The sequence below is a fragment of the Quercus lobata genome, chromosome 10 (genome assembly GCF_001633185.2).
Source record: "Quercus lobata isolate SW786 chromosome 10, ValleyOak3.0 Primary Assembly, whole genome shotgun sequence".
Lineage (NCBI taxonomy): Eukaryota > Viridiplantae > Streptophyta > Magnoliopsida > Fagales > Fagaceae > Quercus > Quercus lobata.
Genome location: NC_044913.1, coordinates 7,974,216 through 8,000,739, shown reverse-complemented (window position 1 = coordinate 8,000,739; position 26,524 = coordinate 7,974,216). Strand labels below are relative to the sequence as shown.

At 38.7% G+C, this 26,524-nt stretch overlaps 1 protein-coding gene across 1 annotated transcript; it reads right to left on the bottom strand.

The window, feature by feature from the left end:
• Window positions 1-1,219: 1,219 nt before the first annotated feature.
• On the bottom strand, window positions 1,220-3,598 carry LOC115963117. The gene is made up of 2 exons (XM_031082011.1): window positions 3,463-3,598; window positions 1,220-1,755 (listed from the first exon to the last, which is right to left on the bottom strand). The coding sequence occupies exons 1-2, from the start codon at window positions 3,554-3,556 to the stop codon at window positions 1,418-1,420; spliced, it is 432 nt and encodes a 143-aa protein (XP_030937871.1). The 5' UTR covers window positions 3,557-3,598; the 3' UTR covers window positions 1,220-1,417.
• Between the last annotated feature and the right edge of the window lie 22,926 nt (window positions 3,599-26,524).

Below are 26,524 nucleotides of genomic sequence, written 5' to 3'. Positions count from 1 at the left end.
AAAATAAATAAAAAATCAGTGACGCAAAACTTCGTCACCTAATCTATTGAAATTGGAAAAAAAAAATACATTTGGTGACAAAATATTCCATCACTGAAAATAAGGTTCAGTGACGAAAATATTAGGTGACGAAAAACTTTCGTCACCTACCATTATTTTATTGGTGATGAAACATTTTCGTCACCAATACATTTTGTGATGGAGCTTAGGTGACGAATGCTGTTTCATCACCATTTCGTCACCATATGTATTTGGTGACGAAATAAGGACATAATGTGACGAAAGGTTTCATCACCATAGTCCACTTTTGTTGTAGTGCATTACAATTTGATCTAATGCCGATTCTATCCCATTAAAGGTTCTACATTGATCTAAATCATTTTTACTATAAAAGATCATAGGATCTTAGGATTCTAAGGTCGATAATCTGGATTTTGAAAACCATGATCATAATTAAGCCCCATGCATGCACCATTCTCCTATGATTAATCACGGTTAGAGATAGTAGACCACAATATATGAGCTATCAGCCTTTGAAAGTTGAAACAAAACCAGCTAGAATGACTACCATGAGAGCGAGATTAAAAAGATTCTCCTAATGAAGTATGTGTCTTTTGACTCACAGTTTCGTGATTCACCCATTCTAGCAATCAATGGAATTGGATATCCAAAGAGAAGTGGTATATCAGTACAACTCTTTGTCAGTTTCACAATAATTTCACAACAAAGTTCGATGACAAATTATTATTGGTTCTCATATGAGCCTAACACTGACATCACATTTTTACCTATCATTAACATTCTGTCATTTATACTTTATTGTAAAAATGTTACACTTGTAGCTTTATTGTTGTCCAAAACCTTGTCTCATATGGTGCCTTTAGCGTTTCTTTTTTTCATGTAACTTTGTTAATAGAAATATATTGCTGTATTTTTTTTCCATTGATTTGTAAAAGATATAATTCTATAAATAAGATATTTTATAAATACAAAATTTTTAAAAATAAATTTAAGCATTTTATAAATAAAAAAGGTTATTGATCTCTAATTATCATGAAAATTTACAAATATAAATAATTAAGAAAAATTTAATTCAATAATAGAATTATTAAAATATGCACCCTTGAAAATTTTATTAAATATTGTAACATTACTTATAAAAGTTACACTTTATTTCTCAAGTACAATAATTTAGTAATTGTTCGTCTCACATTAATGGTGTATCTCACCATAAATTTACTTAGAAAAAACTACAGTTACTTTAAAATAGGTCCACGATCTTGGCTTAAAGTCAGAACCGATAGATCATGGTGAGAAATGATTTAAGACTAAATTAAGACACCTTGATATGCAATTAGGAAAACTATAAAACTTTTTTTTTTCCTTCTAATTTTTCAAGAGTCTTTTGTTACAGATGCTAGTTGAAGAGAGGCGTACGCGAATGTGATCTTCGTTCATTCATGTGAGGTGAGTCGGGAAGATAGACCATATTTCGAAGTCTTTGGCCTCTTTGGACTGAAGCTATTATCTTACCATTAATTTTCAGACCTGCTTGAGAGTTGTCTTCTTCAATTGGAACTGAAGCTATTGTCTTACCATTAATGTTCAGACATTGAGAGTTGCCTTCTTCAATTAGAGCTGAAGCTATTGTTATCTTACCATTAATGTTCACACCTTGAGAGTTGTCTTCTTCAATAAAAACCGTCTTCATTGAGCCATCTTTACTGTCTGATACATGCCAACTCTTCCCACCACCTTTCAGGCCAAAACAAGATAACTATAAAATCTCATTAATTAATTCAAGAAAAGAGTGTTTAACAGTCTAATTAGGTGAAATTATTTAATGCATTCAATATGTTATGCACTCCTCTCACATAAGATTTATTTATTTATTTATTTATTTTTTTTTTGAGATTGTCATCTCACATAAGAATTCAAAAAACATCACAATAGTGTAACTGTATGTGGCTAGAGTCCACATTCACTAGAGAGTTTTGAGAGTGAGATATGGATTTTACGGAATAATATATATATTAATAGGTAAAACTAAGAGAAAATTTAATTAGATTTCAAATTATAATTCAATTAGAGTCTAATTTTGTGTCATGTGTCTCATCTAATTTAAGTTTTTAAATTTTTGTGCCAAGTGAGTTAATTTAGTGTAAAAATTGAATTTCAATTAGAGTTCAATTTTGCATTATGTGTTCCATTTAATATAAATTTTTTTAATTTTTGTGCCAAGTGAGTTAATTCAATATAGAAACAAGGAGTCCAATATAAATAAACCTAAGATAATATATATATATATATATATATATATATTTATAAAACCAAATCTTAGATAAAATTTTATTAGAATAAAAATTATATTTTGCCTTTGTTAGCTTTTCATACAAATTAAATTATTCAGATTTTTTTTGTTGCAGTTGTATTTTTTTATTTTTTATTTAATGAACTAATGAGAATATTTTTTATACTGTTTCTATTTAGATATTTTGTATGTAAAGATCTTGAACATAACAACCTGTAATTGAGCTAAATGATCCTATGCACCTATCGCCAATCAATTTAGGGAGATACTATTGAACCAATTTATTCGTTTATTTTGTGTTGTATTTAATAGAATTTCATGGACAGTGATAGTGAATTAATATTGTATATGTAGTGTCCAATATTGATTTTCAAAATTATGGCATAATCGATATCATTAAAATTGTAAGGAAAGATCATTTTAGTACCTCTAAATATTCTGGTCAAACTAATTTTTTATATATATAATAACTCAAACTAATATCAATAGCACCATTACAATTCATCGTTTCTATGTGTAAGTACGAGTTACATAGTAGTTCCTAAAAATCTAATGGTCATATATATATAATATGACTTTTCAAATTGAGATCTGGTGCAATAACACCATTCAATACTATGCATTTTTTATGGTTGAGGTTAAAAGATTAACCAAAAAAAAAAAAAAAAAAAACCTTTTAACTTTTTAAATCTTCATCTCACACGTAAAATGTAGTATTGCATGGTGCAACAGCTAGTGCTTTATAATCTAGGAAAAAATGGTTAAATGCCATTTATTTTTAAAGTATGAAGCAAAATATCATTCTTTTCAAAATATCTAGCAAAATGCCTATATTTTAAAATTCGATTTTAATAAAATCGAGTTTTGCACAATGCTTGATTTTTTCAAAATCAAGTTATATCCACTTAAATTTTCAAAAAAAAAAAAAATTAAGTAGCAAAATATGCATAAAACTTGACATTACTAATGTCAAGTTCCACCTAGAACTCGATTTTGTTAAAACTGAGTTTAAAAAATAGGGGCATTTTGCTAGATACTTTGAAAAGAGAGGTGTTTTGCTACATACTTTAAAAATATAGGGCATTTAACCATTTTCCCCAAACCCTTCTCATATTAAACCTGATAGCAGAGAAAAGCTATTATTAATTTACCATGTGGAACTGACGCAGGAATTGCTGGAAAATCACCCAGGAGAAGGAATAATGCCACTGCTGCTGCCATCAACTTTGCTTGAAAGCCACTCATCTCGATCGGAAAGCTGAAAATGAATACTAGGAAGTAGGAGAATAGAACAATGAGAGAGCTAAAAATGAACATGATTTAAAGGACAGGTTGAGTGGAGTCTCACTCGAATACACGATATCCTTTTTCCACACGGCCGGAGAAATGACTTTACGCTATCCTGGTCTTTGTATGCATCCATTTGAATAAAAATTATTATTATCATTTTTTTTTTCGTTCATATTCCACTGAAAGTAGTGCTTGGTTTGGTTTGGTAGCACTTCTATGATATAGGGACACGCTTTGAGTCATTGATTAAGACTCTTTAGTCCATATATATATAGAGTAAAGAACGGTTCTGACTTGCTTGTTTTGAATGAATAATGTTACTGACACAATAATTTTATAACAAACTTCACACCTACAAAGTTGGTAGGTTATTATTGATTTTCATAATCATGTAAATCCATATCACTGACTACTCTTTTTTATTATTCACTATTATTAACTTATTATCTCAAACGAATATGAATTTGTTGTCAATTTTGCTGTACCTCTAGACTTATTAGACTAGGATGGCACGGGAGCATTAGCATTATACAAAAGAGTAAGAAATGCAATAATTTTTAACATATTTTATATTATAGCTTCTTCTTCTTTCTATTTGTTTGACTTATAATTTCACCCATTTTAGCGGTAAATGGAATAAGTGGCTGTCCAAAACCTTGACACATAAAGCTGCCTTTGGCATTTCTTTTCCATGTAGCTTCGTTAATAGAATTATTAATTATATTGAATTTTTTTTTCAAGTTCCATTATTCTTAATTTCCATTATATTTTTTTCTTACACAAAAAATTCCGGTGAAAATAAAAAGCTCATTATTTAGTCTAAGGGTTATTTAGATTTTACACCTAGAAATTTCATAATTTGAAGATGTAAAATCCAAACGCCCCAAACTTTAGGAGGGTAAAATCCAAATTTTAAAACGTCGGGTATAAAATCTACACTCCTAAATTTCAGGGAGTAAAATCCAAATTCTGAAATTTTATGGTGTAAAATTCAAACACTCTAACTTTAGGAGTGCAATTTACAATTTACTCTTATTTACCCCCAAACACTCTGCATTCCTTTTTAAATCCCTTCATTTCTATTAAAAAAAAAATTTGAGTAAAACTAAAAAATAATAATAATAATAATTACTCTATATATATAATTACATCAAAGAAAAGGAATACACGTAAAATATATCTTAATGTAAGAGGAGGGTGTAGTCCCATACTCAATAATATCACAATAAATATCTCAACAAGGAGTGGAAAAAAAATTAAAAAAAAAAAAAAAAAAAAAAAAAAAAAAAAAAAAAAACCGAAATTGGCTTGTTAATGAGTTGCCAAGTTTGAACATCAACTTTTCTTTAGGAAAAGGGGGTTTGAACATGAACTTCTTTTTGGGAATGACCTCCACAAAACAAAGATAATAATTAGGAAAAGTATTTCCTAATAATCATAGAATTGGCGGGGGAGGTTCAGGTACATTCATTGATTTCTTTCCATTCTTGATGGGTGAGGGTGGTGGCGATGAAAATTCTCGTAGGCTTCAGAAGAAAACTATTTCTTACCCTTGATGTTTAGACATTCAAAGCTGCCTTCTTCTCTTGGCACCATCTTCATTAAGCCATCTCTATTCTCAGTCTTAGATACTGTACGGGGATGCCTCGGGGTTATTGGGCCTCAAACTCTAGCCTCGAAACACTGTACAAGACAGGGACCTAGGCCCTTTGGGCCTTGGGCCCTAACCTTGGGATGTAACACCTGGCCCTCTCACCATCATACTCATGGCCTTGATCCAAGCACTTCTTAAGACCTAATATGAGCCCAATAAACATAACGGGATCATGTCACTCGTAGCATCGAAAGCGAATCACACACCTAATCAATCTTAGCTTGGTTGGGTGTGTGATTACTTGGCAAAACAACGTCTTGGCTTCCCAGTGTTGCCACAAGTGATATATCTGCCGAGTAGGCTCTTGAAGGTGGGAATCAGTCCCAATGCCACTACCTCCTCGCCCACCTAAACACCCACTTAAACACGATGGAATTGGACCATCATTTCCACTTATAAACAGAGATAATCATGGCATTCCCACTAATCTCACACTATAAATAAGAAACAAGGATGAGAAGAAGGGGTTGGCAATTCTAGAGAGAATACTAAGAGAAGAGAAAAAACATATAGAGATAAGAAAGTAGTGATTCTATAAGGAAGAGGGAAGGACTTGGGGAGATTAGAGGGCACTTGGGTCTGCCAAGCATTGAACCACCCATAGTAGGAAACTCAAAAGCCCACAAAATAAATAGATTATGAGCCCAAGTAGAGGTTAGGCCCAACTGCCATATATTTTGGGTACCCACAATTGGCACCGTCAGTGGGGATCTCCTACAAAGCCGTGGTTTGACTGAGACTCACACTCGGGAAATGTCTGAAAGACATTTGGAAGGTCAAGCTGAAAGTGGTTCGGTAGGGTCTTTCTGAGGTTCTACGTGACGAGAACAGAGGTACAAAAGGCAGGAAGATAGGGAGCGCAAGCAAAAGGAAGAACGGTCTGGCCTCGGAGATGGGTCGCACCAAACACACCGAACAATGTCAAGTGCTTTTGGGCACGGACAATTTGAAGAGAAAGACGAGGAGCTTGGGTGGTTGCACAAATTGGTGAGAGATTTGGAGTTGGAAGTTAGAGGTAGGCGCCAGAGAAGAGACTGAGACAACCGAAAAGAGGGATCTGCTAGTGGGGGGAATTGCTAAGGGACTGGGTCCAATCAGTTGGGTTCCCGTCGACATCGAGATCGTTCATATTCTCGGGAGTCACATCGACACCAGGACCATTCACATTCGCGGGAGTCACGCCGACATCGGGGCTGTTCACGTTCACGGGAATATGCAGACTGGGGTTTAAATTCCCTAGAAGAGCGATGGCCCCATAATGCCGCCATGGATGCTATTAGCGGTGCCTTATGCAGAGCTGCTCGGTTGCCGTTCTCAAATGATATTGAATGAGCCCCAATGCCGAGCAGATTCACGCGCTCACCACTCAATTCCTATGATGGGAAAACGAACCCAGTAGAGCATATCAGCCATTATATCCAGATAATGTCTCTGCATACTCACAATGACGCGCTAATGTGCAAAGTATTTACCTCATGCTTCGGGCCTACTACTTTGAGATGATTTAATGGGTTACAGAAGGGATCCATTTATAGCTTTGCCGAGTTGATCCAAGAATTTGGTGTCCGGTTTGTAACCTATAGCTAGGTACCGCAACTAGTCGACGCATTGCTATCCATGAAAATGAGGGTTGGAGAAACCCTTTGGAGCTATGCCAGCTAGTATTGGGAGCTTTATAATAAGATCAGTGGGGGCAACGAGAAGATTGCGGTGTGCACCTTTAGAATGGGGCTGCCCGAGGACTCCAAATTGCGAAAGTCATTAACGAGGAGGCCTCCCGAGGATATGAGGTAGCTCATAAGACATATTGAGGAATACAAATGCCTAGAGGATGATCGGCTGCAGAGTAAAGGTAAAGCCCCGTTAGTAAGTCGTCCTCGACAGAGTGGTTTTCAGTCGAGGCCCTGAAGAGATTTAAGGATACAAGAACCAAAGTTGCAACTAGGGGAGATGAACATGACGTTTAAGGAGTCGGTGCACAGGATCGTAGATCGGATCAAGAATGAGCTGTACTTAAGGTGGCTGAACAAGATGGGGGAGACCCGTCCTAGAGGAATCAGAACTTGTATTGCATCTATCACAAGGATAAGAAGCATACCACCAAGTAGTACCGGGTGTTAAAGGATCATCTAGGGCAATTATTGAAGGTGGGATATTTGAAGGAGTTTGTGGTGGATTTAGGGATAAGGGTGCCGGGCAAGGTACTCAGCAAAAGGGGAACCCTCTCCTGCCCCCATTGGGAGTGATTGAAGTCACCCACACTACCCCGAGGGTTACTGCTGTGGCCAACAAGAGAGAAGTGTTGACAGTAGCTCCCGTGGAAAATTGCTCGAGTGAGCACCCCCCTAAAAAGAAGATGAAGGTTGCTCGGGATCCTATCGCTTTTAACGACGATGATCTGGAAGGGACAATTCAACCTCATGATGATGCGTTGCTAGTGATGGCCTGGATAAATGGTTTCATTGTAAAGAGGGTAATGGTAGACTAGAGGAGTGGAGCCAATGTGATGTATCCAGATCTGTTCAAGGGGCTCAAATTGAAGAAAGAAGACCTCTCAAGGTACGATACACCCCTAATCGGGTTTGATGGCCAGATGGTGATTCCCGAGGGACAAATATCCCTACCCATGAACATGGAAAGAAAGGAAGTAATAGTGGCTTTTATAGTGGTCGCTTCGTTTTCCTCTAATATGGCTATTCTAGGAAGGCTGTGGATCCATGCGATGGGGGCAGTCCCCTTTACCCTGCATGTGAAGGTTAAGTTCTGCACCAAACAAGGCATTGCTGTAGTGAGGGGAAGCCAGCAAGCAGCCAGACAATGTTTAGTGGCTGCGGTTGATTGGAAGTACAAGCAGGCTAAACAGAAGGAGACCGTCGAAGAGGTCCCTTTATAGCAATTATAGGAGCCCCAAGAGGGAAAGGGAGCTAGCTGTGTCGAGGAATTAATAACGGTAAAAATACTACTGGATGTTGACAGGTATTTTCAGATAGGGGCGAGTATGAGGGATGAGGACAAGGTAGAAACATTGCTATTTCTTATGCAAAACGTGGACATATTCGCTTGGAGTCAGTATGACGTGCCCGGGGTTGATCCTGAATTCATTTTCCACAAGCTTAACGTAGACTAGTCTTTTCCCTCAAAGAAGCATAAGTCGAGAAGGTCGGTTAAGGAACACGTTGAGGCCGTGAGAAAGGAGGCCGGGAGGTTAAAAGAGGTCGGGGCGATAAAGGAAATCTTCTTCCCGAAATGGTTGGCGAATACCGTGGTGGTTAGGAAGAAGAATAGCAAATTGAGAGTTTGTGTAGATTTCACGGATTTGAACCGAGCATGCCCAAAGGACCCATTCCCTATGCCAAAGATAGATCAATTGGTCGATGCTACCTATGGTCACCCGAGGATGAGTTTCTTGAACGCTTTTCAGGGTTATCATTAGATCGCCCTAGCAGCTGAGGATTAGGAGAAGACGGTATTCATCTCCCCTGATGCAAACTACCATTACAACATGATGCCCTTCGGGTTAAAGAATGCCGGGGCAACATATCAACGAATGATGACTAGAATGTTTCGGGACAAGATTGGACGTACGATTGAGGTGTACATTGACAACATGGTGGTAAAAAGTAAACAAGAGATGCGGCATATAAAGGATCTCTAAGGGGTATTTGAGGTGCTTTGGCAACTCAAGTTACGCCTAAACGCAGACAAGTGTGCTTTTGAGGTGGGGGGCTAGTAAGTTCCTAGAATATTTGATCACTAACTGAGGAATAGAAGTCAATCCCGACCAGATTGAAGCGGTGAAATGCCTCAAATCGTCGAGCAATCCTAAGGAAGCCCAAGTGCTGACCGGCATGCTAACCGCTCTTAATCGATTTATTTCAAAGTTCGTTGACCGATGCCAACCATTTTACCAGCTTTTGAAAAAGTGGAAGGGGTTCTAGTGGAGTGAGGAGTGTGAAAAAGCTTTTCAGGAGTTGAAGGAATATTTGATGTGCGCACCAATGTTGACAGCACCAGAACTCGGGAAAGATTTGTTCATGTATCTCTCGGTATCAAAGCATGCCCTGAGTGCCGTGCTTCTGAGTTACCAAGGATTGCAACAGCTAGTGTATTATATCAGCAAAACTTTAGTTGATGCTGAGACGAGGTACTTGCCCTTGGAGAAGTTGGTGTTAGCACTGGTGCATGCCACGCAAAAGCTACCCCATTACTTTCAAGCACACACCATCTATGTATTAACCGAGTATCTGCTGCAGTCACTTTTGAAGAGGTCGGATTTCACGAGAAGGATAGCTAAATGGGGGACTCGACTGGGTTCTTTTGATATTAGGTACAGGCCAAGAAGCTCGATGAAGGGTCAGATCCTTGCCGATTTTGTTGCAAAGTTCTCCCCGAAAGGGGGAAAGGAGATGGTTTGCCCTATAGAAGTAATCCCGTGGAAGGTATTTATGGATGGCGCTTCCAACGCATTAGGAGTCGGGGGTGGGATTGTAGTCATCACTCCTGAGGGAATAAAATTAGAACATTCCTTTAGATTAGGCTTTAGGGCCTCCAACAATGAAGCTGAGTATGAGGCTTTGTTAACTGGGTTAAGAGTCATGTTAGATCTAGGTGCAAATGAGGTAGAAGTCTATTAAGATTCTCGGTTGGTGGTTAATCAAGTATTAGGAAGCTTTGAGGCTAAGGATCCCCAGATGATGGAATACTTACGAGTGGTAAAGCAAACAATGGGCCATTTTCCGAGCGTCAAGGTGGTTTAGGTGGCAAGGGGGTAGAACCAGCACGTTGACTCCTTGGCCACTTTGGCGTCATCATCAACTGAGGGAATTCCTCGATTAATAAAAGTGGAGCTAGTAGCAAAGCCGAGTATCAGTGTGGGAGTTAGAGTCTCAACAATGGCAACGGTTAAGCCGTGTTGGATGGATCCAATCATCAATTTCTTAGCCGAGGATCGTGTGCCAGCTGATGAGAAGGAAGCGAAAAAGGTACGCCAGACAGCTGCTCGGTATTGGTTGTCTGCCGATCGCAAACTGTATCGAAGATCTTTTGACGGGCCTTACTTGCAGTGCTTACCCCCTAGCAAGACCGAGGAACTCCTTACCGAGCTACATGATGGTCTATGCGGCAGTCATGTGGGGGGACGTTCGTTAGCTCACCGATCAATTACTCAAGGGTTTTGGTGGCCGCAAATGCGAAAGGATGCTACTGAGTATGCGCGGAAATGCGAGCAATGTTAGAGGCACGCCCCTATGATCCACCAACCGGCAGGAAACTTGAATTCCATTAATAGCTCCTGGCCCTTTGCACAGTAGGGGCTAGATATCATTGGTCCATTCCCCCGAGCGATGGGAAACCAGAGGTTCGTCCTAGTAGCTGTGGATTACTTCACCAAATGGGCAGAAGTAGAGGTGTTGGCGAACATCTGGGATGTGACGTCAAGAAGTTTGTGTGGAGAAATATAGTGACGAGATTCGGGGTACTAGAGTCCCTAATGTCAGATAATGGGTTGTAGTTTGACAACAAAACTTTCTGCGAATTTTGTGGTAGCCTCGGCATCACAAATAGGTATTCCACCCCAGCATACCCGCAAAGCAACGGCCAAGCCGAGGCCACCAACAAGGCCATTATGAATGGATTGAAGAAGAGGTTAGAAGGTACAAAGGATAAGTGGGCCGAGGAGTTGCCCAGCGTGCTGTGGGCATACCGAACTACATCGAGAAGGTCCACTGGTGAAACCCCTTTCTCCCTAACATACGGGGCCGAAGCAGTCATATCGATGGAGGTGAACTTGTGTAGCGCTTGAGTTTCGAGATTTAGCCCCATCGAGAATTCGGAGTTAATGCTGGCATAGTTGAACTTGTTGGAAGAACACAGGGACGTAAGAAAAAGGGAGTTTGGAGCGAGAGACATGGTACTTTGGAAGGTGACGGGGAATACACGAGACGTCAACGCCGGGAAGTTAGCACCAACTTGGGAGGGACCATATAGAGTTACTGCCATTGTAGGTGCGAGAGCATATTACTAAGAGGACTTGGACGGAAAGCCTCTGCCCTGGCCATGGAATGCCCACAACATCAAAAAATTCTACCACTGATTATCACTGAATGTTTATCCATGAATGTAATGTTATGTATGAGTACTATTAATTAACACGAAATTGATGTTACTTATGCAGGTGTATTTGTACTTATAATTCCATCGTTGTTAACTCGCTCAGCCCAGTCAATATACTCAAAACGGGCTAAGGCAAACTATTCTAAGGATAGAAATCTGTCCTCGGGTCATTTCTTAAGATCGGGCAGATGGAAACCTTGCACTCAACTATTCTAAAAACAAAAGCCTGTTCCTGGTTCGATTTTCATCATCGGACAAGTGGAAACCTATTCTCGAAAATTATCTAAGGATAGAAACCTATCCTCAGGTCATTTCTTAACACCGGGCAGGTGGAAACCTTGCACTCAACTATTCTAAGAACAAAAGCCTGTTCTCGGTTCGATTTTCGTCACCGAACAGGTGGAAACCTATTCTCGAAAATTATCTAAGGACAGAAACCTGTCCTCAGGTCGTTTCTTACACCGAGTAGGTGGAAACCTTGCACTCAACTATTCTAAGGACAGAAGCCTATTCCCAGTTCGATTTTCGTCACTAGATAGGTAGAAACCTATTCTCGAAAATTATCTAAGGACAAAAACTCGTTTCTCGGTTCGAATTCAATCACCGAACAAGTAAGAACCTAATTTCAAATTCTACCCGGCAATTGCCTAGCCTTTTGTATGTAAATAATGTGGTTTCAATCACCGTCCTATAGCAAACCAGGATTAAACCACTCGGTCATTTGGAATACATGTGTATATATATATATATATATATAAAATAGAAAAACAATCAAAGAGCATGATAGAAAGGGTAACCTAACAGCAAACATTTATAATTAAAGCAGATGAAAGTTAAACCAATGTTTTGTCACCACAACTCGATGACTATAAGCAAATGAAACTTAGTAAATCAAGGATTAAAACATTGTTTCGTCACCACAACCCGGTGACCCTAGGCAAATCAAAAAGTAAAAGAAAAGCAAATACAGGTAAAAAAGCTAGTTAAAAACATAAGTATTAAATGGCTGGATCAACGGGCGGGAGTTGGGCTGCTTTATCAGCTTGTTGGTTGGGGATGCCCTCGGTCAGTGGTTGTTGGCCTTGCGCATCATCGGCAACATTAAGGTTGTTGGTGACCTCGAGATCGGTGGTATCCACGTGGGTGTTGATCACTCAGACTAGCTCCCTCATGCTGGTAGTCTCCTCCTCGTCAGCATCTGCCTGACTCTGGGCAGGGGGTGGAGGAGCCGGATAAGGTATTTGATCTGGGTTTCTCAAGGGGGAGTCCTCGGGCACTCCCATTGCCTGGAAGGCCACTAGTCATCCCTCCCCGAACACATGAAACCGCGCCTGATGGACAATAGGCTCCGTGGATTTCTCAGCGTTTGTGAAGCCTTCGTCATACCATTTGTTTTCGCAGGCTTCAAGGGCCACTTTCAGATCAGTTACTTGATCGGCCTAAGCCAAGTTCAAGCTGGCTGCCTTTGCCAATTTGAGCTTAATACCCCCCAGCTGGTCCTCCGCCTCGGCCAATTTCTCCTCCTCCAATAGCTGGGTTTTCTTCGAGGATTGAGCCTTTTCTCGACAGCCTCGGCAGTCGTGCCCTTTTCCTTAGCTGTGGCATTGGCGACGTCCTTCAGCGCCTTCTCCTGATCAGTATCCTCGGTGAGCTCCTTTAGTCTCTCGCCAAGTACATGTGTTAGCTGCGGGGACTGGTAACACAAAAACAATGAGTATAAGGGTTGGGGGATCACTCACGCATCAAAGCAAACAGAAAAAGGAAGGAGAGGAAAATTACTGCCACGGTGTGCCATTGTAATCGTCGCACTAGTGAGTCCTCGTCCCCTTCCGTGAAGAACTGCACATCCTCGGGCAGCAAGAGGCCGTGCACTAAACTTTGGGCCACCCTCCCCCCATGGCCCTTATCCCAAGTTCTTATGCTGGCAATAGCTGGCAAAGGCCCATCACCGAACCTGAAGTTGGCTGCCAGATATTCTTGGGCCGAGATGAGGAAGCCACGTTCATACCAACTGTGGCTAGTGGCCGAGATTCACCCACCGGTTCTCGGATCACTATCCCACCTCGAGGAAGAGTTTTTGTGGGGGCGTCACTAGGGACCTGAGGGGGTTGGTCACAAACATGCTGTTTTTTCTTCGAGCAGCCAGTGCTAGGAGCAAGGGGAGCACGATCCCCACCTTGGGGTTGGGCTGGGGGCTAAGTACGGGGTATGAACCAATCAATGGTCATCTTCCTTTTGGTCACCATAGCTGCGTCTTGATTGGTCTCGGCTACTTGGACGAGGGCGTTTGGCGCTTCAATAGGCATGTGGACTCTACGGCTCAAAGATACACGCTCCGCTGATTCATCTCGTACGGGTGCACGGTCCTCTGCGGTGGTATACCTGGGGCTAGTTAAAGAAGGCTGGAGGAAGTTTGTGTGCCGAACGTCTATGTACGATGGGAGCGGGCTATCTACAAGCAATGCCTAGCTGAATGCTTGCCAGGTCGAATATATAGGGTCGGCGCTGAGAATTAGATGGGATGCTCGGAGCTGTCCGTTCATATGAACAAAAATTTCGGATCTAAGGACGAAGTTAAGATCTCACACATGCACAACTCGGAGATCTTGTTGAAATCTTCTTCCTTCTGCAATAAGTCAACAAAAGGACCGGTTAGTTTGTACGTAAATGATTAAGTAAAAAGTGCATACCCAAAACAAATGAAGGTTCTCGGTACCAACCAACGTCGCGCGATGAAAAAGGGCAAGGGAGCTCATCGGTGATTCAATTGCCGCTCACCCTAACAAATTCCCCCGTGGAATTTTTGTTGGAATCGGGGAGGCATGATATCAGTCGTACCTGCATATCCCTTGTTTTTAAGTAATAGTTAGTTCTGATGTTTCCGCAAAGGCTATACATAAAATTAATTTCATGATGGTTTAGCTCTGAACCAAATCTTTGGTTTAACCTACTAACGCAACTCACCACTCGGTAAAAATTAGGGGGGAGTTGGTCGGGACACAGGCCGTAAAACCTAAGGGTGCTTATGATGAGTGGGTCCACTGGGAACCTAACCCCACCCTTGAGGATAGCCATGAGAGGAAAAAAGACTGTGTTTGAGTCGGTATGCCTGTGGATGTCAATATTTCCCACATGACAATAAGCGATATCTACATCCCTAGGGACATTATAGGTAGTCCTAAAACTAGCCAAAGAAGCTTCTGAAGATAGAAGGTAAGAATAGCCCATTTCTAAACTAAATTCCTAAACTCTAAGATCAAGGGGATACTAAAAGAAAATGAAAGAATAAAGAGGAAAGATAAAGAAGACTTACTTTGGGCTCTAGAGAGTGATGATCTGAGGAAGAGTGTTCACGCACAGGAGGAGGATGCTCGGCAGAGAAGAAATTAGAAGAGAAAGGATGTAAAAAGTGGTATGGACAATCAGAGAGAACTGGCGAGTAAAAGCATTCAGTAAAAAGGAAGGCGAGAAAACCCTTCAAATCCCTCCTGGTAACTCCCACGCGCATAAGCACGGTTCACGAATCGTCAAGCCTTTCATGAATCGTCAGGTTATAATTACTGACAGATATGACAGCCTAGCACGACGCCTCTTTTAAGGCAGCATTGATGGCTATTCTATCTGTATAACATTCAACAATTGAGCTTCTCAGGAAGACACTAACACTCAGGTAGTTATTGATTCGCTCTCAGTAGCCGGTCACGAATCAAGGGGGGGCTATTGTACGGGGATGCCCTAGGGTCATTGGGCCTCGGACTCTAGCCTCAAAACACTGTACGGGACAGGGACCAGGCCCTTTGGGCCTCGAGCCCTGACCTTGGGATGTAACACCTGGCCCTCTCACCATCAGACTCATGACCTTGATCCAAGCACTTCTTAAAACCTGGTATGAGCCCAATAAACATAACGGGATCATGTCACTCGCAACATCAAAAGTGAATCACACACCTAATCAATCTTAGCTTGGTTGGGTGTGTGATTACTTGACAAAACAATGTCTCGGCTTCCCGGTGTTGCCATTAGTGATATCTTTGCCAAGTAGGCTCTTGAAGGTGGGAATCAGTCCCAATGCCACTACCTCCTCGCCTACCTAAACACCCACTTAAACACGATGGAATTGGACAATCATTTCCACTTATAAATAGAGATAATCATGGCATTCCCACTAATCTCACACTATAAATAAGAAACAAGGATGAGAAGAAGGGGGTTGGCAATTCTGGACAGAATACTAAGAGAAGAGAAAAAACATACAGAGATAAGAAAGGAGTGATTCTGTAAGGAAGAGGGAAGGACTTGGGGAGATTAGAGGGCACTTGGGTCTGCCGAGCATTGAACCACCCACAGTAGGAAACTCAAAAGCCTACAAAACAAATAGATTGTGAGCCCAAGTAGAGGTTAGGCCAACTGCCATACATTTTGGGTACCTACTAATACATGCCATAAACTCTTCCTGTAGCCTTTTAGACTAAAGATATAGATCATAATGTGTGAGAAATGATCCAAACCTCTAGAATTTAACATAACATCTACCATTGCATGATATGAAATGTGCAAATATAGAGGGTCATAGGACTTCTAGCATACATATGAGCCTTTCCATACTGTGCATGAATTACAAAGAAATGATTATTACATCAAACCATTTAAGTGATACTTAAAGTCCAAATAATACCAATCAATTATAAATTAATAATGATTATCTCTTCTTATCAACATTTAATTTTTTTGATTAAAACATTAACTCTAAGTAACCACATGAAACTCTGTTTTGTTCTCATTTAATTAATCAATTTTATAATTTTATTTATTTACTTAATCATTTTAATATTAAAATGCATCCAACAATACTAATTATGACAATGAAAGACTCTTATTATTACCTGCAGAAGTTGCTGGATCTCCCACAAGAAGCAATATCACCACTACTGTCATCAACTTTGAAGAAAAACTGGTCATCATGTAACTCTGAATACAAGAACTCGTAGAAGCCAGTTAGCTCACACTTTATTGTTATAAACAATGGGACAATGAGAGAGACAAGAGCCAAATTTAAAGGCGTATAGGGTAAGAATAAAGAGTTATGCCTCACACGAGAATTACGTGTTATGCAATCCTGTTTTTATGCATATTATTTTATAAGTAAATGTTGTTGCGCACTTGCACACAAGAGACTTCAAGTCACGATTTCTGTTGTTTGGGGCAAGTGTGCAAATCTGTGTGAATTAGAGTGTGTATAATAAAAATATTGCTCTTATTTTATTATTTATTTATGGCATGATAGTGGAAGAGTTTTGTTTCATAGTTGATGTTCAACATTTTGTACACACAACTTCCATAATTTTATGCATATATTGTTCAAGGAAGCTCAGATTTAAAATTCAAACACAAGTCTGAGAAAGAGGAAGAGAAGTGTAACAGCTAGTTTACAATGGTAACTTCCTTAAACGATGACATATTCATTTAGTGCAATGGTGCCATTTTTAATCTAGACTTGCTCTGTTCTTGTGAAGAGGTCTCCAGGTAGTTACAGAGGTAGTTACAAAGTTCCTCTATAGTATTAGCTGTCATCCCTTGAATTCAAGGATTCTGTTATAGTAGTTACGGTTCAATTATTAGAGGATCTTTAGAATGTTCTAGGTGTAATCTATTCTGTAATGATGTATATATATAGTGATGTACAGTGTTAGGAAATTTAGACCTCAATTGATAGATTAACAAATTTTAAACCCAAGTTGTTAATTAAATTTATTATGAATAAAACTTGTTAAAACAAACAAACATCAATATCATGTCAAAATCATGCAGCGGAAAAAAATAAATAAGACAAGATGTGATGACCCAGGAAAACTAATAAAACAAACTAGTTTCACAGTAAAAAAAACATGGGGGGAAACCTTCCTGAAAAGCAATCCACTATAGTAAAGAGAAGTTTCAGATCTAGTACAAAACTTTTGTCCCTAGACTCTACAATCCCCGTAGATGAACTTATAACAGAAACCTTCTACCGCTTTAGAACCTCTGAACTCTTCAATATATGAACGCCACCCTTTTGATGCACGAATCCCAGTACGTGACTGACTCACCAACTTGAGGAAGAAGAATGTTGGTTGCAAATTTCTTCACTTCATCAACAATGAAGATTAAGAAGCACTTGGTTACAAAACCCTAAGGCGTAAAGACGTAGTAGCTTCTTTCAAAGAGAATAAGGCACCGATCACCTTTTGCATATGTTCTTCTTGTATTTTTTTATGTGACGGTCTCTAAAATAAGCCTTATATATGTATGTCTAGGGTTGTGAGAAAAGAAACCTTACACATACATGTCAGCATGGGTCGAAAATCAAATCTGGAAATCTATATTTTGTAATTCTCGATCAATTGAGAAGGTGTCAAGCAAGTGTCAAGGGGACAGAAATTTGCTCGATCGATCGACCTAGCTATCGAGTGCTGTTGAGATTGTGATAAGAAGCAACTGAAGAGCTCGACAGATAAGCCAGGTGTCGAGCAGCTATCGAGCTTTAAAATTCAGCACTTTCTCACTTGATTCTTGGACAGACTTGCTTGGCTTTAACACTTGAACTTGAAACAAGGTTTCTTGAAGTATTAAATACATCCTAGATCTACCCAAATACAAGTAACGTGCATTTTGTCTAAAGATTAGCCAATTACATAAAATAATGACATATGTTCCTAACAAGTGAATCATATATGTCCTAACATACTGTATATGATTTTAGTGTGCTCAATAATACGTTTTTCTTCATTGAGATCATCTCTCTCTCTCTCTCTCTCTCTCTCTCTCTCATTTTCTTTTTAGTTTTCCACCATTGTTATCCACCTGTAAGCTCCAAACTTTTTCATGGTATTAGAGCTTCATTGATCCATGGCTTCAACTTCACAAATTGACACATCTCAATCCACACACATCACTACTCTAGTCCAAACAACTCCCACACATACCATTCCCACTTAATCTCCATTGTTGTTGCTCTTAAACATGTCAAACCTCATGTCAATCAAGTTAGATTACGCTAAGTACATTCCTTGGAAGCACCAGTTGATTACTATACTGGAAGCTTATTCATTGATTGAGCACATTTATGGCACAGCTTCAATGCCATCTTCTTTCATTCTTAATGCAGAAGGAAATCCTACTTTTGTTGCGGACGCTGAGTTTTAGTCTTGGAAAATCAAGGATAAAGCTTTGCTTTCCTTGATCAAGTCAACTCTCACACCACAAGTTTTCTCACTTGTTGTTGGCATTACAAGCTCAAGAGAGGTCTGGAATACTCTAGAACAGTGATTCACCTCAACTTTAAGAGCTAACATCTTGAATCTTAAGCTTGAGCTTCAAAGTCTCAAGAAAGGAAGTGACTTAGTGAACAGCTTTCTTCAAAGAATCAAGATTGCTAGAGATAAATTCCTTGTTGTAAGAGTCATTGTGGATAATGAAGAACTAGTATGCATAGTGCTCAGAGGACTTCCTAAAGATTTTGCACATTTTTGTTCTGTAATTCGGACTAGGAGTGATTCTATTTCTTATGAGCAACTTGCAATTATGCTATAAAGTGAAGAGCAGGCAATGATTGATAATTCAGATTCAATTACACATTCTTTTGCTATGTTTTCCTCTAGTAGTAATCCTGGCAGCAACTCTCAGGATGAAGCTCAAAATCATGGTTCAAGCAAAGGAAGGGGTAGAAAAAGCTCCAATAGAGGAAAAGGAGGAGGAAGGTACAATCACAATAGTGGCCAGCATTTCTCTCCTCAACACTTCTCTCCTCAAGCTTCACAAAGTTTTTCTCTTCAGCCTTTTCAACATCAGAATGTCTCTCAGAATTACAACATCAAAATTCTTCTCAAAATTTTAAGGTTGATCGTCCATCATGTCAGATCTGTGGCGAATCAAGACATCAGGCCTTGGATTTCTATCTTCGCGTGGATTTTGCATATCAAGGCAAAAATCCCCTTGCCAAGCTTGTTGCTATGGCTAGTGCTTCTAATCCAGCCATCACCAACAATCAGGACCCTTGGCTTGTAGACTCAGGCACTTCTGATCATCTAACTACCAATTTGAACAACCTTACAATCTTGTCTTAATACAAAGGACCTGACCAAGTAACTGTGGGAAATGGTCAGACACTTCCTATTAATCATACAGGTAACACTACTCTTCATACCAAATATCACAATTTCATGCTTAGGAATGTCTTACATGTGCCTAGAATTGCAATGAACTTACTTTCTGTCCACAAATTCTGCTTAGATAACAATTGCTCATCTTTTTAATGCTAATGAGCTTAAAATCCAAGACATTCCTACGGGGAGACTCCTCTACAGGGGCTTGAGTGAGAATGGGGTTTATCCTATCTACTCCAAGCATTTCTTCAAGACTCCACCTTCATCTTCATCTTAGATAGTACAAACTCTTCAATTCCCTTTTGTTTTTCATGTAAATAATTATAATAATTGGCTGCTGTGGCATCATAAGTTAGGACATCCCAATAATAAAGTGCTTAGTGCTGCACTTGCTTCAAATGATGTATCTTGTACTTTGCCAATTAATGATTCTCTCACTCACTGTAAACATTGTCTCAAAGGAAAGATGCATCAACTTCCTGTCAATAAATCTGATTTTCATGCTTCTAAACCTCTTGAACTCGTTCATTATGATGTATGGGGTCTAGCACCTGTTACATTAGTGAATGATTTTCAATATTATGTGATTTTTGTTGATGAATTCTCCAAATTTACTTGGCTTTTTCTTCTAAAGTACAAATTTGACGTTTTTGAAGTTTTTAAGTTTTAAGGCAACAGTTAAGAATCAATTAGATTCCAAGATAAAGATTTTGAGGTCTGATAGAGGTGGAGAATTCACTTTTAATGCTTTTAAACAATTTTGCTCTTCCCATAGTATTGTACACCAATTGTCTTGTGCACACACTCCACAGCAGAATGGAGTAGTTGAGAGGAAACATAGGCACCTAGTTGAATGTGCCCTTACCTTGTTATCTCACTCTTAACTACCTATTGCTTACTGGTCCTATGCTATTTCCACAGTAGTGCATATTATTAATAGACTACCTACACCTAAACTCAATAATAAAGCACCTTGGGACTTGTTATTTATGTCCAAACCTAATATTTCACACCTAAGAACCTTTGGTTGTATCTGTTTCCCTTTACTTTGGCCTTACAACACACACAAGCCTCAACCTCATACCACATCTTGTATTTTTCTTGGTTATCCTACCTACACTAAAGGGTATATTTGTTTAGACCCTATTACATCTAGGATTTATATCTCCAGACATGTTTTGTTCAATGAGACTGAGTTTCTTGCATCTCCCTCTTTATCCACTGGTTCAAGCCCTTCCTCTTTTGTGTCTTCACCACCGAATCATAGTCCTTTGTTTTATGTTAGCCCATCTACTCCTATACCCTCTCAACCCGCTTCCACATCTTCATCTGATATGACTACACCTGTTCCTGTCTAGCCTGAATCACCACCATCTAATCCTAGCCCTATGCCTAAGCTATCACAGTCTCTCCTTAACCCCAGTCTTGGCACTTCTCAATCTAATCCTAGTCAACCTTTGTCTAGTCAATCTCCATTTGCACCACCTCCAACTGACCCTAGTCCTCCTTTGTCTAGTCTGTCTCCATCTGCACCACCACCACATGTGTCCACTGTGTTTTCCTACTTCCACCAACACTCACCCCATGGTTACAAGGTCCAAGGATGGCATCTTTAAGCCTAAGGCACTTGCTGCCTAGGTTGTATCAGCTCAGTCTAAGTCTGCAGTCAAGCTTGATAAGAAAGGTAAGTCAGCTCCTAAACCTGATTATTCTCTCACTAAACCTGCTTCCTTTAAGATTGTTGCTCAATTTCCTCAATGGAGCTCTGCTATGGATAATGAATTTGCTGTCCTTCAGAGGCAAAGTACTTGGTCTTTGGTACCTTCCTCTACATCTTAGAATGTGGTAGGTTGTAAATGGGTTTTTAAGCTCAAACGCAACAGTGATGGCAGCATTAATAGATACAAAGCAAGGCTAGTTGCTAAGGGCTTTCATCAACAATATGGAATTGACTTTGAAGAAACTTTCTATCTTGTTGTTAAGCCACCCCGTCAGAATTATACTCTCTCTTGTTGTTCAGTTTAATTCGCCATTAAGGCAATTGGAAGTAAGTAATGCCTTCCTTCATGGTTACTTAAGGGAAGAAGTTTATATGATGCAAACCCCAGGCTATGTCGATTCAATGTACCCCAATCATGTTTACAGACTTTGGAAATCTCTTTATGGTCTTAAACAAGCTCCAAGGGCTTGGTTTAAAAGATTTTCCACTCAATTGTTGCACGTGGGGTTTCAAGCTTCTTTGGCAGAATCCTCTTTGTTCATTCTTAGGCATTGCAGGATGGTTTTTTATCTTTTGGTATATGTTGATGATATTGCGATGACTGTTAATTGTCCTCAATTTCTTTCTACTTTGATTGCTCAGCTCAACTCTACTTTTGAACTCAAAGACTTAGGTCCTCTTAATTACTTTCTTGGGCTTTAAATTACTAGAACTTCTCATGGTTTGTTTCTTAACCAAACCAAGTATGCTCAGGACTTGCTTCTCAAGTTCAATATGCATACCTCTAAACCAGCTTGCATTCCTTGTGCTCCTAATGTGAGGTTGGTTCCCAATGAGGGTTCCCTTCTATCTAATCCTCAGGAATATAGGAGTTTAGTGGGTTCACTTCATTATCTAACTTTTACAAGGCCTGATCTCAGTTTTGCAGTCCAGCAGGTGTGCCAATTCATGTCTTTTCCCACTGACATTCACTTAATTGTAGCTAAATGAATCTTGAGGTATCTCAATGGCTCTTTACATTGTGGTGTTTTCCTACAACCTGGTCCTCTTGTTCTTTTTGCCTTCTCTGACTCCGATTGGGCAGGGGACCCTTATGATAGATGTTCCACCACTGGATATCTGGTTTATCTGGGGTATAATCCCATTACTTGGAGTGCTAAGAAGCAAGATTCTGTCTCTAGGTCCTCCACTGAATCTGAATATAGGGCCTTGGCAACCACTGCTGTTGAACTTTCTTGGCTTCGTCAAGTCTTGAAAGATCTTGGCATTTTTCTGTCTACTCCCCCTAAGCTTTGGTGTGATAATGTATATGCTTTGGCTATAGCATCAAATCCTGTGTTTCACGTTCCTACAAAACATGTGGAGGTTGATTACCACTTTGTTTGTGAACGTGTCTTGCGCAGGGATCTTCTTGTTAAATATGTTGCTACTGGGATCAGCTTGCAGACATATTTACAAAGAGTCTCTCTACTTCTTGTTTCATGTTTCTTCAGTCCAAAATCATGGTGTCTCACCCCTTGATTTTGAAGGGGGCTGTTCAAGGAAGCTCAGATTCAAAATTCAAACACAAGTCTGAGAAAGAGGAAGAGAAGTGTAATAGCTAGGTTACAACGGTAACTTCCTTAAACGGTGACGTATTCATTTAGTGCAACGGTGCCATTTTTAATCTAGACTTGCTCTGTTCTTGTGAAGAGGTCTCCAAATAGTTACAGAGGCAGCTACAGAGTTCCTCAATAGTATTAGCTGTCATCCCTTGAATTCAGGGATTCTGTTATAGTAGTTACGGTTCAGTTATTAGAGGATCTTTAGAAGGTTCTAGGTGTAATCTATTCTGTAATGATGTGTATATATATATATAGTGATGTACAGTGTATGATTTTAGTGTGCTCAATAATACGTTTTTCTTCACTGAGATCATCTCTCCCTCTCTCTCTCTCTATCTCTCATTTTCTTGTTAGTTTTCCACCATTGTTAACCACCTGTAAGCTCCAAACTCTTTCATATATACCATATATATGCATTAATCAGATATGCTTGGGTTTCAAGTTTCTACCATGGTTGACTACTTTATTTTGGAATCACACGTCTTTATCTTTTGTTAAAGGGACTGTTTCCACTTGGGGACCCGCTTTGACTACTAGAATTTGTAATTGTAATCACGCTCCGTCCATGGAGAGCTTTTTAAGAATTTATTTATATATATTGAAAACATTTGCTCAATCTTTTGTCAGTTTTGTGTCAGTTGTAAATTTGTGATATTCCAGAATCTTATAGTTCAACATAAATAATGGTACATCTAAGTGATTTTAATGAAAATGTAAGTGTTTAAATTCTTTATTTTTCTATATATTGAATTATTCAAAAAATTTGTGATTTTTTTATCTTAAAATTAAGTTAAAAATGTATTTTTAGTTCAAAATTCAAATTTTATCCTTTAATTTTGGGTGAATTATCATTTTCTTCCACAAAGATTAATTTTTATCATTTTTAGTCATAACTTTTAGTGATTTGATCATTCCACTTATTACGTTTATAAAATTGTAGGTTTTTTTTTTTTTGGGTAGTTAAGTCTCGTGTAACAAAGTCATTTTCACATTTGTAAATAAGAAAATTTGTAATTAAAACAAGAAAAAGTGCACGGGTAGGGATTAGCTAATAGATTAATTACTGTATTCATTCGAAATAAAAAATAAAATTTAGGTACAGCTGGTACACATTTTCGGTAGTCAAATATTCCTTGGCAACTTGAGAATTTTTTTCAATACAAAAATATGAAACCAAGAACCGGGTGCGGAATTTTTAAAGCAATCAATTTACCAACCAATGTGCAAAGACGAGGCAACATTCTTCTTTGTTTATTTATTCATTTTCATAGGTAAGTTTTTTTTTGGATCGGACTAGTGACATCTAATTTTTGAGACGTGATTGTTTTGGACTCAGTGTTTGGAACTCTAGTGCATAATTAACTGAGAAAAACTCATTGTAGTGAACCTAATTGCCCTTAAATGTCAAGTACACTTTCAGAATTAAGCTGCCCATTTTTTTTGATGAACTAAAAATGAGTAAAGGATGGCGACTTGAGTTGACGTCTTCCACCTGAGCGTAACCATAGTAACATTCTACCTACTGGGCCAAAGCTTGTGGGAACAAGGGATTCAGATGAATCATAATTGTGCACCCAGCCCTATCAAAAGCCGAGAGTATGGAGTTATTTTCCAGGTATTTCCCATTGCGAAATTCGAACATGAGACCTCTACCTCCTAAACCCTTAAGAGTGAGCCCATGATTACTAGACCAACCACCCTCGTTGGTAATTAAGCTTCCCATTTAAGCAACGATGAAAAAAATGGTAAATCTTTGAGAGTTCAAAGTAAAGAAAATGGTGCTAAAAGAATATCTCAATTGGATGGCTGTTCTCGCGGTCTAAAATACCATACCAGGCCATGAAAGATTATCTGTTATATAAGTTTCAGAAAAAGAAGATTGTAATACAGAAGTTGTACAAAAGACACAACTATCTTCGCAGAGACATATCCTAAGGAGAAAATACTCGACGAAGAAAATGATTTCATTGATCATGCATTCATACTTCGGAGTACATTCATGACTGCCACTTATTTATAAACATACATGTCAAACTATCAAGTGGGAGAAAAACTCCATAAGAAATAACTTGTAATTAACTGGAAAGAACTAATGGGTCTAAACTTATTAGTTCCTAACCATTAGTATCTGTTTTATTTTAAAACGAAGCGATTCACACTTTTTCATAAGTTTGGCTTTTTGTGTCTCTCTGTCTTTATTGTTCATAGTTCCCTGCTGTTTTTCTTTCCCATATAAACTCCAATTTTTCCTTCTAATCCAAACTCTCCAAGGTGTACACCTATGACAAATCTGACATTGAGGTAACTCACATTATTAAGTTAATTACTAAACTGATAAAAAAAAAAAATTAATTACTCAAAAAAAATCCATGATATTATAATATGACCTGTCTTTGATGTTTGCAGTGTGCGTGTATATATATATATGCAATTACTCAAATTTATTATTGTTTTCAAATAGAATTTGGATTATCTTTGAAAGTATTTTACATCATGCATGTGTGCTTACTAGAGAGAATTGAAAAGTGGAATGACATGTGGTAAATTATTATTGTGCCCTTCTTTATAAAAGTACATTATTGAAATTGGAATGATATAAAATAAATTACTCTTAAGCCATTCTTAGTATGATTATTATTAATGAACACAAATATTACAATAAATGATGTTCAGCTTATATACCAAAGAATTTAAACTTTTACAAGTAACTTCAAATTATAAAGTCATCAACTTGCATTTAATTAGTTGTTAAATACAATTAAGTCAACAATTTTTTCTAACATTAACATGCACTTAAATATAAACTTGTATCTTGAACATATGAAAGAAATTAGCTATTTTTAAGGCTAAAATACACAATTGGTCTAAAATACCCAAATCAGATATCGCATAACTTAAGACAGAGCATCCACAAAATTAATAAAAAAATTACTAAGCATGTACCCACAAATTTTTTTCAATACCCGGCAAGAGAACAAATAGATCTTTAGCAAGAACAAAGCATGCAAGATCTGAAAATTTTTTTTTGATAGGTAAAAAAAAAAAAATTCAGATCAGTGTTGGTACCTGGTGGTTTTTGGTAGTAGATCAGTGTTGCTTGGTGTTTTTTTGATCAAAAATCTACCTTCAAAATGTATTTCTCAGATTAGATTAGACAAATAAAATTAAAAAAAAAAAAAATTACAGAGGAAGGCCCGTTGAAGAAGACAAAGAAAGAAGAAGAAGAGGAAGAAGATTTTCAACAGGTGACAAAAGAAAAGAGAGACTTACGCGCAAGGAGAGGCTTGTAGTAGCACGGAGAGGGCAGAGTTGAGAGAAGAGATGAGAGGCGTGGAGCTGGCTTGCGCAGAGTAGAGAGATGAGATGAGAGGAATGAGTGTCTGTGTGTGTGAGACTCTGAAGACACCTTGCCTAAGGGCAATTACGTAATTGCCAACTCACTCCCAACGGATATATTAAACGCCCACCAACTTTTAACAAAATGGACCGATAGAGCTTCATAACTCAAACGCACGTTCTCCTCACAAATATAAAACACAACTTTTTGGAAAAAATTGTGTTTTATACTTACCAAACACTATTTTTGGGCTGACTTTTTTGAAAACGCAACTTTTGGGCTTCAAATGCTGAAACAAACGGGTACTTAGGAATGGTACTCAATATGCTGGCAAATGTGAAAGTCCAGATGGATTA

Bases quoted from the DNA above. Each gene is read 5' to 3' on its own strand.
- LOC115963117 (XM_031082011.1), bottom strand. From the start codon at position 3,556: ATGAGTGGCTTTCAAGCAAAGTTGATGGCAGCAGCAGTGGCATTATTC. The intron at 1,756-3,462 runs GTAAATTAATAA...TTGGCCTGAAAG, and splicing joins TCCTGCGTCAGTTCCACATG to GTGGTGGGAAGAGTTGGCAT.